Below are 12,722 nucleotides of genomic sequence, written 5' to 3' on the forward strand. Positions count from 1 at the left end.
TAGCCCCAGTAACAAATATTGACTGATCTGTGAATTTCCCTTGCCAATGGACTCAACAAATCAAGAGGAAAACTGAGAATCCTTACCGCAGTCTGGGATCTGACAGTAATCCCACTTTTTACTTGGGTCTGTTGTGTAACACCAAGGCCCATTTACATCACTGTCTGGGTTTCTGCATTGCTAACAAGGCAATCAATAAAAAAATGGTTAAAATTTTTGTCATTTTCTGTGAAAAAGTTTGCACATTCTGCAAAGACCTACATTAGACTCTAGACCCTTGTCTGGATGGGTTTCAGGGGTAAAACTGGCATGCTGATGAGGGGTCATTGACCTCCATGCTTGGCAAGTCACTCCCATGACAGTCATGGATGTGGAACCCCGGTATTCTGCTCCATTGCCATTTTTACAATCTTGTTAAAAGAAACAAAACATTGTAACTCACATCGTCTCTGAAATGCAATACGCTTATTTCATGCGGCCGCCATTTTAAAAAACGAAAGCGAGGCTGCCAGCAGTTGCGGCCATTTTAAAATGCATAAATGGTGTAAACATCACTTTAATATCATTCCGTTCAGTTTAATTTAAACAATTAAAGCATATAAGACATTAAACAACATCACAATCTCTTTAAGAGTGTCCTCCTAGGCTTCAGTTCATGGCACCATTTAAACACCATGAGGGCTTCACTGCTTCAACCTATAGCTGCGTCCCAAATGGCACACTACACACTATGCACTCATGCACTATGTACTTATGCACTTACACACTCAACAGGATAGTATATGTATGTAGTGTCGTCCCAAATGGCACACTTATCTTTTTTTTACTAAGCGGTAATGCGAACCTGCAGTAGTTGAGTGCGTGAAGTGTCCATCATTACACACTTCATTTTAGCGGCTGAATGAGTGCATCATCCGGGTAATTAAAGTGCACTTATTATTTTTTGAGTTTTCAGTGTGAACACACTACTTGCACTATTTATACTATAAAATGGAGTAGAATAGTGCATAAGTATGCGATTTGAGATGCAGCTTATGTAACCTGTTAAGCGGTAAAACAATGCAGTCATCTGTAGCACACCCTTGCGCTGCCTGTAATAGTGTTGTCCCGGTACTAAAGTTTTAAAAACGTCCATTTCCTGCTAACATCTAAGCGCTGATTTGAAATAGCATTCACCAGTGCTCAACAGAAATGACTGTGATTGGCCATGAAGGTAATCAGTTCACCACTCTTCACCGAGTACAACACAGATACACGGACATTGGAGCATTCAAAGTCGATTGTTCATCTGTGTTTGCGCTCTTAAACGGCAGTGAAGTGCGGCAAATGGCAAATCAGTGGTGTTGAATTTAACAGCGCTTAAATGTTAACGGGAAATTGACGGTTTTTTTATTTCAGTACCGAAATTCAGTATCGTGACAAGTCTAATATAGTGAAAGAGGAAGAGTTTGTTTAATGGCATCTAAACCGTGTGTTTGGGAAAGAAAACGTTAGCTAACTAGTGCCTTTTCCCTTAACTTAGATAAAAATGAGTTCTGACATCCTCTTTATTTTCACTTTCCGTTCAGATAAATTTGTGCCACTTTCTCTTCGCTGATAAGATATACAGCCAGGTACACAACGTTCCTGTGTGACTCAGGCGATACTTCCGGGTTTCTTTTTCTGCCTTGATTTAGCTTTTTTAATGACTTGGCGTGAAATTAGTCTATGGTACTTTTTACATCTAACATAATTTTTTAGCTTCTAGGTGGATGCACCTTTTTCTGAGGAAGCAGATTGATCTGGAGTAGACTGAGCTGGAGTAGACTGTGTTGGAGTTGTAGCTGCTGGTTTGGCAGGAGGTTCCTGTATGTTGGGCCTTTTGTCACACCGCTCAATATTGCAGTACTCCCACCGAACTGTGGGATCTGTGGTGTAACACCAAGGGGCTCTGTCTCCATCTGGGTTTCTGCACAGGTTTCTCCTTAGATCTCTGCATAAATCACGACATGCGCCAGAGGGGAAATCAGTAAAACTAAAGTTTGCAACAGTTGGCACAGTTTGATGTAGTTTCTTACGCTTTGGGAAAGTTCTGAGGTGTTTTGGAATGTCGATGAGGCTCCATGGATGTCCAGAACTGGCATTTCTTTCCACTTATGGTCTCAGACATGACACCTCGGTATGAACTTCCATCACCCTCATAACATTCCTCACCCTGGGGGATCACGGGCTCCTCTGGGGATCATATATTTACATTACTTATGGCTCTTTTATCAGTACTAGGAGTATATAATGTAATGTAATATGACATAACAGCAGAATCTACATTTAATTGTAAATGTTTTTTGTAATAAGTCCTTCAAAACAGACCAGGTCTAGGTTGATCTCCACAACTAGGCACGCTGCAGTATTCCCAGCGGGTCTCAGGATCTGTAGTGTAACACCATGGACTTCTTTCATTATCAGGATTTCTGCAGTAGTTCCCATCAAGGCCTCTGCGATAGAGAAATACAGTTTAAGGTTTGTTGCATTCTCTGTGCTGTAAATATTCCCTTTATGTTTGGCATACTAAAGCAAGTCATAGTTGTGTTGTCAAGCTATGTAAAATCTGTCTATTTTGTTCTTCTAGTTCATTTATGTAAATCCCTGTACATTGATGGCCCAATCTTGTGGAGTTTAGCTTCAACTCGTGTTTCTAGTAACCCTGAAGGCTTCAATTAGCTGTTTCAGGATGTTAAATTATGGGTAGAGTAAAACTCTTGAAGAGCAGTAGTGGACATGTTATTCAAGGGTTCCAAATTCTGTTCTTGGAGTGCCTTTTTATTATTGTTTTCAGAGCTTCATTTTGCCACTTCTCAAAACCAGCCTGTAATTTCACTTTTATCCTGAATATCTTAATTAGCTGCTCCATAATGTAATGCACATTTAATTGCCACATTTATTGTGCTTTACTTATTGTGCTTTGATTGCTTCACAATCTTCTGCATAGAGAGTGCTGCTGCTTTTAACTAGTGTTGCTTCCATCAATGAAAACTCTGACTAAATATATTCGTCAACAAACCTTTATGACGAAACCTTTAAAACCAGACGAGAAGCGATGGAAAATCAAAATAAAAACTATGCTAAAATCTATCCTAATTTTTGCTGACTAAAACAGGGTTCATTGAGTGAAAAAGAAGCAGCGTCATTTGAAAACTTTTAATCAAGGAAAAAAGAGAACGAAATTTGTTGTGGTTAAAGATGGAGAGAAATGGAGCAACGAAATCGTAGGAAAAAACACCACATATTCAAGCAGAACCTGTCCCATAACACCCAACATGTTGATACTTACTTGCATGGGTAATTTTCTGGAGATCTGGAATGTTTGTGAGGACTTTGGGATGTCCATTGCTGGCATGTTTTCCCTGTGATTGTGACTGAAATTGTGCCTCTGTAGGAACTACCTTCTCCACTTGCACAGGTAAGCTCCGGTACAATTGTCGGTGGTTCAGTTGCTAAAAGAAATAAATGAGAAGTTAACAATTAAAACAAAACTTTAAGTTTCATATTAACGAGAACATTGCTTACTGCATCGAGGGATGGCACAAGCTTCCCAGCGTTTGGATGGACTGGTGGTGAAGCACCACGGCCTGGGCTCTCCATCGGGGTTCCTGCAGTAGTTCTCTTCCAAGTACTTATCAGGAAGACTACAAAAGACAGACCACAGTTAAAAATGCACAAAATAGGCCATACGCCAATTGGGCTTTAAATAATAGGGTCTTACGCTGAAGGAAGGTAACCGTGGTTTTGGGGTTGCTGAGAGTCCCAGCGTTGGCAGGTAAATCCACTCACAGTGGTGGAGATTTTCCCTCTGTAGTTTTCTCCACTGCACTGCATACATTCCTCTGCAGATATTGAAGGGCACATTTAAAGGACAATTCCTTTTTGTTTCCTTGTACATTACTTTTTTCCAATTTTACAAATAAAATTGAGCAACTTAATCCCTTTATGAAAAGGCTTTTCCACAAGAACATAATGCCTTGTTTTCTCTAAGAAGTACGGTACTGTTCAATGCGATTCAAACAGGTCACCTTGACCAGGCTTGCTTTTCCACTGCCAACAGTACTCTTACTTCTTGGCATGTGGCTGTTTGTCACAAGAAGAAAAGCTTTCTTTAAAGAGCCCATATAATGGGTTTTTGAAAATGACCTTCCATGCAGTGCATAACAGCTCTAAATGAATAAAAACATCCAGCCAAGGTCTTAAATCTGAAAGTGCATCTTGTTTAAAAATATAGATTTTTAAAAAATCAAAGATTCAACTAGAGTCATTTAAATAATCCAGTGTTCATCCGAATCAATAAACGTTATCAACGTTGACATGAAACAATACCAAATATGGAGTGCTGGTCCTGGTAAAACGTGAACGCGCCTTTCCCTTCAATCACTAGCAGAGTGCAGATGTGTGTAGGACTGATCCTGACTGAAGATGAGTGAACATTAATGAGTTCTGAGTTCCACGTTCTGGTGATTAATGCAATAATCTACCCTGCAACAGGGAATTCGTCAGCCATTGGTTAAAGGAAGGATCAGAAAAGACTATTGATGTATGGGACTTTGTCAGAGCTTGACAGGAACTTTATCAGTACACAGTTCATGGATCCGTTTCTTCCTTCATTTCACAAGTGTAAGTAAGTGCAATTAAAATGGTTGTCTCCTTGTTTTCTCTAGCTTGCAAATTATGTATTTAATTTTGTTCTGTTACTTGTAACCACTTTACGCAACTTGTTCTGTATCTGGTTAACTCTTTATATTCTCATATCGCATCTAAAGCCACGTTAAAAACGCAGCACGTGCCGCTTTGTTTATGGATTTAATGCGTTTGTGAGCTTGCGATCCTCTGCCGTTTGTCAATGCTATGGCCACTATCAGCTGTTCCTAAACGCGTGCAGCGGTCAAGTTTCAAATAAGTTCAGCTTTTGCCACTGTGTGGATTAATACTGAATGTGTGTCATGGTTAAGAGTAGAGCAACATGCTGGTGTTTTACCACATTGCTTTAATGCACTCCTGCATTGGGCTCACACATATACTCTGCACTCTGACTACTTCAACAATGTTGATAAGCCATGGTGGGTGTTTCTCTCTGTCTCACGCTGTCATCAGTGCAGATTAGCATCGGGCTGAGGAGGGGTTTAAGAACAAATGAATCGCTGAACAAATCCTTTGGGAGTCGTTGAGATAATTGGGTAAAAATAAATGCATATTATAAGACAATGAAAGTGTTTTAGACCTTGCATGCATATCAGACTGTTGTTGGAAACAGCCAAAACCAAAATATGGCCTTTAATAATGCATAATGGGGGCTCTTTAATCTTTGTTCATAGCTGTGCGTCATTATTGTATCATTATTATGTCATGTTTCAGCTGTGTATTTTAAAATGGCACTTTCAGTGTTGTTGGTCCCTTTTCTTGTTGCATGCACAAGTAATGACTCTCTGTAAACCAATAGCATTCAGCAGCGAGTATTGCTCCAACCTTTTACAATACTGTTGTGCAAGGTACTCTTGTGAAAGGGTCCCAAAATGTATGCTATGTTTCACTATTTTGATACTTATAACAGTGGAAATGGAAATTAATGTGTACTGTATTTAACTGTACTGCACCGTTAGCACTCAGTAAAAATGAGCCATTAGTTTAAGGTACATGATCATTCATAAATATTTGCATAATTATGTAGCAAATCTTCTCAATTTATTTTATCACACCAGATAATTATCAGTGTAATGATGTTACCAGGGGTTTAGATGTAGGATTTGTTAATAAAGCAAATACTCTACTCCCTCATTTCAAATAAAGGCAACAGTGAGGTTTTGCATGGGATTTCTCCATCAATCAGTATGATTTCTCATCATTATGTACAAGTATAATTGCTGAATGTACCTGTGCAGTCTTGGATATTGCAGTGCTCCCATCGTTTCTCAGGATCTGTGGTGTAGCACCAGGGACCCCCCTTATCTCCGTCTGGGTTTCGACAAAAGTTGGACTCCAAATCTGCTTTTGGGTAAGCTCTTGGTGTAATGCTGTGGGAAGATATGACTGAAGTTATTTAGCTGTACACTGTGATAAACATTTTGTATTTTACAGCATCCTGAAATCGAATTTGATAAAGAAGCATACTTGGGTACATGGGGGAAAGTTCCCTCCCATCGCTGACATGTTTTCCCTGATTTTGTCTTGGATTTTGTCCCTCTGTAGTCCATACCAATGCCATTTACACATTCCAGTAAGTACTCTGTATGAAGGAATTCAATCAATTGGTTACAGCATACTTAACAAGCTTTGTTTACTAATGATGTCGATATACAGTAGAACTGTGGATAATGGTAGTTACTGTACAATCTGCATAGTCCGCTAGGGTTTGTGACAGAAAAACTGGTCTTGTAAAAAAGATGCGAATGATGAAATGTGACCCATTAACTGTGCGTACGTTGGGCAAAAAAAGTAAGCTGTTGTAAATGTTTCATAAGGTGAACCAAGCTCTGCAGTATTTTGAACCTGTGTTTACATGTGATAGCCAAGCATTAACCTAGCCCATTTTCTACACTACTACATGGTAATTTGTGACAAATTTTAATACAGTTGATATTTGATTTAGTGATAATATTTATGTAGCAGAGTTGAATTACAACATTATTTAATATGTAAAATTTGGCTCCTAAACCAAAACCAGAGAACATTTGCTGTAGCAAATGTTTGTTAAGGACAATTTTTTTGTAACCGGGTCAGTGCCTAATACATGCATGAGCAATCCCTCATTGGATGATAGATTTTTAGATAGTCTTCTTCACTTTGTTTACTGACATGGACCAAACTACACTTTGATAAATGCGGATTATATATTAACCCAGGCTCTTGAAAAAATAAAACAAGAAAAAGCCTGTCTCTATTAATTCCAAGTGTACTTAAAACTCAATTCAAACAAGAGTGATGAGTGCTTAAATTATTTAGAGAGTTCGCTGTCAAACTTTCAAAACCACAAAATAATGGATTAGATGATCAAATCTTACCCTTTTTCTCGTAGAGGGCAGCACTCATTCTTCTCAGTATTTGATCAGTTTTTGAGTTGGCAGGTAATGTTACACAATCCTGATCTTTTTCGATGTACAAGAAGGACCTGACAAGCACATATAAATCCCAAATTTTATTTGAATAGCATGGATGATCACACATTAGACTGCTTTAGTGCTAAACAGTATATTTTGAAGGTTTTAATAATGCACCTGCATGTAAAGGAAACCTCTTTGTTACACTTGACGGCACATTCCTCCACTGTATTGACAGTATATTGAGATTTAGGCAATTTCACTATCCAGGCCCCATCTGTTTTAATATATGCTTCCAGAACATCTGTTGAAATATAGAAAAAGTAAGTCACAAATGCAAGCTTAATTCAGAATAAATCTAAAATATAAAGATATAACCTTTGATCTCCAAAGCTTTTTGTGTCAAACATGAACTAAACTTCCTACAGTACCTGTGCTTTGGCTGTGACTCCTGAGAAAACCTGGAGATATTATGATCATGTTAATTATATAAAGATAAACAAATGCTAAATTAGTATTTTTTAGTCACAAATATGAGATAAATTTAAACCATTTTAAGCATCCTTACCTGTAAAAAGAAAGAGACCAAGTAAAAGAACTCCTTTGTGTACCTCCATGTCGGAGCATTGACAGGCAGGGACTTTGAGAGGTTTTCAATCTTTTAAACATGACAGTACAACAAACATCACCGGCCGTCACTCATCAGTCAATCATTGTCCTAACAAGGACATGGACCAGGTCAAAAAGTGTTTGATTTGTCGATCAGTTTGTTTGAACCCATCATTACTGTTTATGATCACATGATTTATCAGAGAGTTGTTGTTTTTTTTTTATTTGATTATCAACTTTGGTTTTACTTGCATTTGCATATATTCATAGTAAATTGCACTGATAAAAAACAATGACGATCAGCAGAGAGAGTATATATCTAAATAAAGCAATCAATTAAACAACAAGATTGTTAATGTAAAATATATACATAACATTTTAAATAATAAAAACAAATATACAATTATAATACAATTTCTGTCTTTCACCACTGTACAAGGTGAAATATTAGATAAACTTTACATTAACATGCTATACCTAAAATAAAAAGTTGGTGTTTTTTAAGTTAATTTTTTTAAGTTGATCCAATGTGTTACGACCTTCTTGTCTAAAATGTGTAAAAAAAATTAAAAAAAGCCTAAAATTTGGTGAATAATATTGAATTAGTACTAATAAATAAAGATAAGAGTGAAGAGTCAGCACAAGGTTTAGAAATGTATCATTTATTTGATAGAAATATAGGTACTTTAACAGAAACTAGATGTCAAACTGAGTGAGTATAGCCTAAAACAACAAACAGAAAGCAGCTAGCTAAGTTTAGAGTACTAGCTCACCTAATGCAAAAATCAAAGATAAAAATTAACAGCATAAACCTCACTGAGCTTCCTCTCTCAACCATATACAGCTGAAAAGATACACAAAATAAAATAAGGCACTCACCTTTTGGTCACACTTGGAAGTAAATCTCGAATTAAATACACAAAATAGTAAACAGTAATAGGAATGGAGGCAGAATAATGTTAATTTGGCATTAAGGATTAATCCACAAACACTTTTTTTGGCAGTGGACTTAATGTCCTATTTAATTCAGTGTGTTACTTGCTGTTTATTTATTGGTTATTTATTTTTAATTTTAAGTGTAAGACCCCAAAATCTAAATATTTATATTAAAGGCAGAATTTTTAAATAATAAAATAAACCGCATTATGTATTAATTTAGTCCATCTAAAAAGAACACAAATCTACAAGTTAATTATCAACTGAGAAAGCTGGAGCCGTCCTACGCTAACTCAATACAAACAGAACAACCTAATTTTGCAATTCTGAACACTGTGTCAAGCAACCATGAGAATAAACTAGTGCAATCAAGATTTGAGCTGAAGTGCAAATAGAAAAAATGACAAGAAAAATAAAGCCTGCAATACAAAAACAGAGCAATGAAAACATGTTGAGTGTGTACAAAATGGACCAGTGTTAAGCTTGTTTTCCCCCAGTCTACACCCATTAAGGAAATCTTTAAAAACAATGAAGGTATGGCGTCTTAATCTGGTATCAGTGTTTACAGTTACTATAACTACAACAGTTGAAGCTGTCGGCCACAGATTGTGCATGGCTTCACAAGTCTCTGCACGTCTGCATACTTTAACCAGAATTAAGAAATAATCAAGGTGAGTTGTGTTTTTTGATGATTTTAAATTGGACAGAGTAAATTGTATTGTTCATTCATTTGTTTTAGTTTGGAGTGAGGGAGTTGTTTTTGCCAATTTCATATATGTTACAGGTATTTTGGTTCAGTACATGTGTATGGAACAAATGCTGTTTTTTAACCACTTAATGTAGTTCTCAAAAACTTAAAGTCATTTTTTTATTTAGTGCTGTTTCAGTTGAAGCAAATAAACTGTCCCTATACACTCTATAGTGCACCTCCAATCCAAATTTCTAAAATAGATTCAACAAGGTACTGGAAATATTCCTTCAGAGATTTTAGTCCATATTTGCATGATAGCATCACGCAGTTTCTGCAGATTTGTCGGCTTCACAAAGGTACTCTATTGGATTAGGTTCTGGTGACTGTGGAGACCATTTGGCTACAGTAAATTCATTGTCATGTTCAAGAAACCTGTCTGAGATGATTCATGCACATGGAGCATACCATCATTGGAAGTTGCCATTTGATGGGTACACTGTGGTCATAAAAGGGTGGACATGGTCAGCAACAACACTCAGGTAGACTGTGGCATTGACACAATGCTTAATTGGTACTTATGGGCCCAAAGTACACCACTGCCACCAGCCTGAATCGTGGATACAAGGAAGGATGGATCCATGCTTTCATGTTGTTGATGCCAAATTCTGACTCTACCATTCGAATGTAAGAAATCTAGACTCATCGGACCCGGCAACATTTTTCAATCTTCTATTGTCCAATTTTAGTGAGCCTGTGCAAATTGTAGCCTCAATTTTTCTATTCTTAGCTGACAGGAGTGGCACCCGGTGTGGTCTTCTGCTGCTGTAGCCCATCCGCCTCAAGGTTCGACATGTTGTTCGTTCAGAGCTGCTCTTCAGCATACCTTGGTTGTAACGAGTGGTTATTTGAGTTACTGTTGCCTTTCTAACCGCTGGAACCAGTCTGGCCATTCTCCTCTGTTCTCTGGCATCAAGAAGGCATTTTCGTCCACAGAACTGCCGCTCACTGGATATTTTCTCTTTTTCATACTATTCTCTGTAAACCCTAGAGATGGTTGTGCGTGAAAATCCCAGTAGATCAGCAGTTTCTGAAATACTCAGACCAGCCCTTTTGACACCAACAACCATGCCACGTTTAAAGCCACTTTAATAACCTTTCTTCCCCATTCTGATGCTCGCTTTGAACTGCAGTAGATCGTCTTGACCACGTCTACATGCCTAAATGCATTAAGTTGCTGCCATGTGATTGGCTGATTAGAAATTTGCGTTACCAAATAGTTGCACAGGTGTACCTAATAAAGTGGCCGGTGAGTGTATGGGCTGAATTTAAATAAAATTTAATTTAGTAATGTTTACCTTAATTTTGTTTAAATTCAGCCCATATAAATTGTTTGCAACCACTTACTGTAACAGTAAGTAAATCCAATGAAATTTTTTTCTGTGTATTTGTTAGGTGAAATAATCATGAATGATAAGATTGTGTATCTTGCAATTACTCGCTGAAAACAACTTGTATACAAAGCCCAAGTCAACTCATGAGCATTTATTTATTTGTTTTTGTTTGCTGCAATACAAAAGAAAGAACCCGTGTGCTAAATTGGTTCTTTGTGTTTATTAGGATAGTTCAACCATAGATGATGGTACCACTTTAGGTTACAATTCACGGTATTAGCAAACAATTACTGTAACTAACACTAGCTTAATAAACTAATAACTAATCATTTATTAATAGTTAGTAAGGTTAAAAATACTTAAGCTGGATCAAATTAACCTTATGAGTCAATTGGACTAATAGTATGTTAAACTGACTTAAAACAGTTGGCATAACTTATAAAATTAAGTTAGATCATGATTAACTTAGTTTAATAAGTTACAATGCTTTAAAAATATTTGCTGTCAGGACTAATTGATCATAGAATTTTTATGTGTTGTTGGGTTTAGGGCAGCGCAGTGGCACATGGAGTAGCGTTGTCGCCTCAGCTCTGTTGCTGGTTCAAGCTTCGGCTTGGACTGTTGGCATTTCTGTGTGGAGTTTGCATGTTCTCCCAGTGTTGCCGTGGGCTTCCTCCGGGTGCTTTGGTTTCCCAACAAGTCCAAAGACATGTGCTGTAGGTGAATTGGGTTGGCTAAATTGTCTGTAGTGTATGTGTGTGAATAGGAGAGTATGGGTGTTTCCCAGTAATGGGTTGCAGCTGGAAGGGCATCTGCTATGTAAAACAAATGCTGGTTAAGTTGGCGGTTCAATCCTCTGTGGCTGCCCCAGATTAATAAAGGGACTAGGCCGAAAAGAAAATTAATGAATTAATGAGTTGGGTTTAGGTTTTGGGTAGGATTAGGGATGTAGACTTAGTTAATCCTTTATTTACTGCTAATGAACAGTTAATTTCTTAATAACAGACAGTTAAAAAGCCAGTTGTTATGAACTGTGACCTGAACTAAAGTGTTACCAAGATTATTTACAAACCATTTACTCACCCTCAGGTGGCTCCAAACCTTACATTTTTTCTGATATTATGAAAAATGCTGGAAACTGATAACCACTGACATTCATACTCATTAAGTTAAAGATTTTTTTTTCAAAATGTATTTTGTGATCAACATAACTGAAATGATTAGCTAAATAATGACAGAATTGTCTTTTACTTTTACTTGTTTATTTGTTTGTTTTTTTTTTGGGGGGGGGGGGGTGAACGTGAACTATCCCTTTAAATTTAGCGTTCTTTATTTCCCGCCTTTTTACTTTGCAGTCAGAACTTTAACTGTCAAACACCTCATAAATATTAGATTTTCTGGAGCTTAACCATCGACTAAAGTTACAAAGACCGTCAAAAACTCTGCCAGGTAGCTAAATTACTTCTTTTTTGTAAAGTCTAACGTTACATCTTAAAAAAACGGTTTTACTTACTTGTACATTTTTACAGAGTTCTATAGTCAATTTCGAGGGCGATGTCTGCGGAAATACCCCGGAACCGAACTTCACTAGAAACCTGTTTGAATCCAAAGACTGGCTGTTTGGAGAGTCTTCAGAAACTTCCCATGAGTCCACCATATCCCACAATATCGACGTCTTTGAGTCAGGAGGTGTTGGAAGAACAGCAGATCTCTGAACCAGACAGAACCACCAGCCAAACTGCACAACATGACGTTAAAGCATCTCGAAGATTACCTGCGGAGGTCAGTCTCACGATTTCGGTTGATTGTGTTATTATTATTAGCATATGTTATATTAGTGGATCAGGCTAAATTTAATTACTTTGAATTGTCTTAATGTCACCTTTAGATGGCATTGTTACACCAGTAATCGCAGTATCACGATGTTTAATGGCCCTGACTTTGAGATTATTTTGACAAAATTTTAGATCACACACAAGATCACACATATCAATAGTATCTGAAATTTAAGCTTACAGTATAATAACATAATAA

The 12,722-nt window shown here is 37.3% G+C and overlaps 2 protein-coding genes and 1 long non-coding RNA gene across 8 annotated transcripts in view; 2 read left to right on the forward strand and 1 right to left on the reverse strand.

Annotated features, from left to right (window-relative positions):
- The window catches only part of plg (plasminogen), a 14,445-nt gene extending 6,749 nt beyond the window's left edge, over nt 1-7,696 (reverse strand). For 2 of the 3 annotated variants that reach the window (XR_015517459.1, XM_087296380.1), the window contains exons 1-14: nt 7,630-7,696; nt 7,493-7,522; nt 7,239-7,365; nt 7,026-7,132; nt 6,136-6,250; nt 5,899-6,038; nt 3,743-3,863; nt 3,547-3,665; nt 3,311-3,473; nt 2,350-2,474; nt 2,058-2,214; nt 1,758-1,972; nt 262-410; nt 87-180 (exon numbers count right to left, since the gene is read on the reverse strand). Coding sequence is in view for 2 of the 3 variants with exons in the window: in XM_087296380.1 (XP_087152506.1) it covers nt 87-180; nt 262-410; nt 1,758-1,972; nt 2,058-2,214; nt 2,350-2,474; nt 3,311-3,473; nt 3,547-3,665; nt 3,743-3,863; nt 5,899-6,038; nt 6,136-6,250; nt 7,026-7,132; nt 7,239-7,365; nt 7,493-7,522; nt 7,630-7,678 (1,711 nt within the window). In the remaining variant the exon portion in view is untranslated. 3 annotated transcript variants of the gene reach the window in all.
- Nucleotides 1-12,722, forward strand: part of LOC147839443 (uncharacterized) — an 837,962-nt gene that overhangs the window by 373,416 nt on the left and 451,824 nt on the right. The window lies entirely within an intron of this gene.
- The window catches only part of si:ch211-140l13.3, a 35,080-nt gene continuing 31,545 nt past the window's right edge, over nt 9,188-12,722 (forward strand). For 2 of the 4 annotated variants that reach the window (XM_087298734.1, XM_087298736.1), the window contains exons 1-2: nt 9,188-9,277; nt 12,218-12,470. In XM_087298734.1, coding sequence (XP_087154860.1) covers nt 12,243-12,470 — 228 coding nt within the window. In that variant the 5' untranslated portion in view covers nt 9,188-9,277; nt 12,218-12,242. Of the gene's footprint in view, nt 9,278-11,970; nt 12,138-12,217; nt 12,471-12,722 lie in introns of those variants that run through there. The other 2 variants (XM_087298733.1, XM_087298735.1) reach the window with 1 other exon arrangement.

Source organism: Danio rerio, chromosome 20 (genome assembly GCF_052040795.2).
Source record: "Danio rerio strain M-AB ecotype USA chromosome 20, GRCz13ab, whole genome shotgun sequence".
Taxonomy (NCBI): Eukaryota; Metazoa; Chordata; class Actinopteri; order Cypriniformes; family Danionidae; genus Danio; species Danio rerio.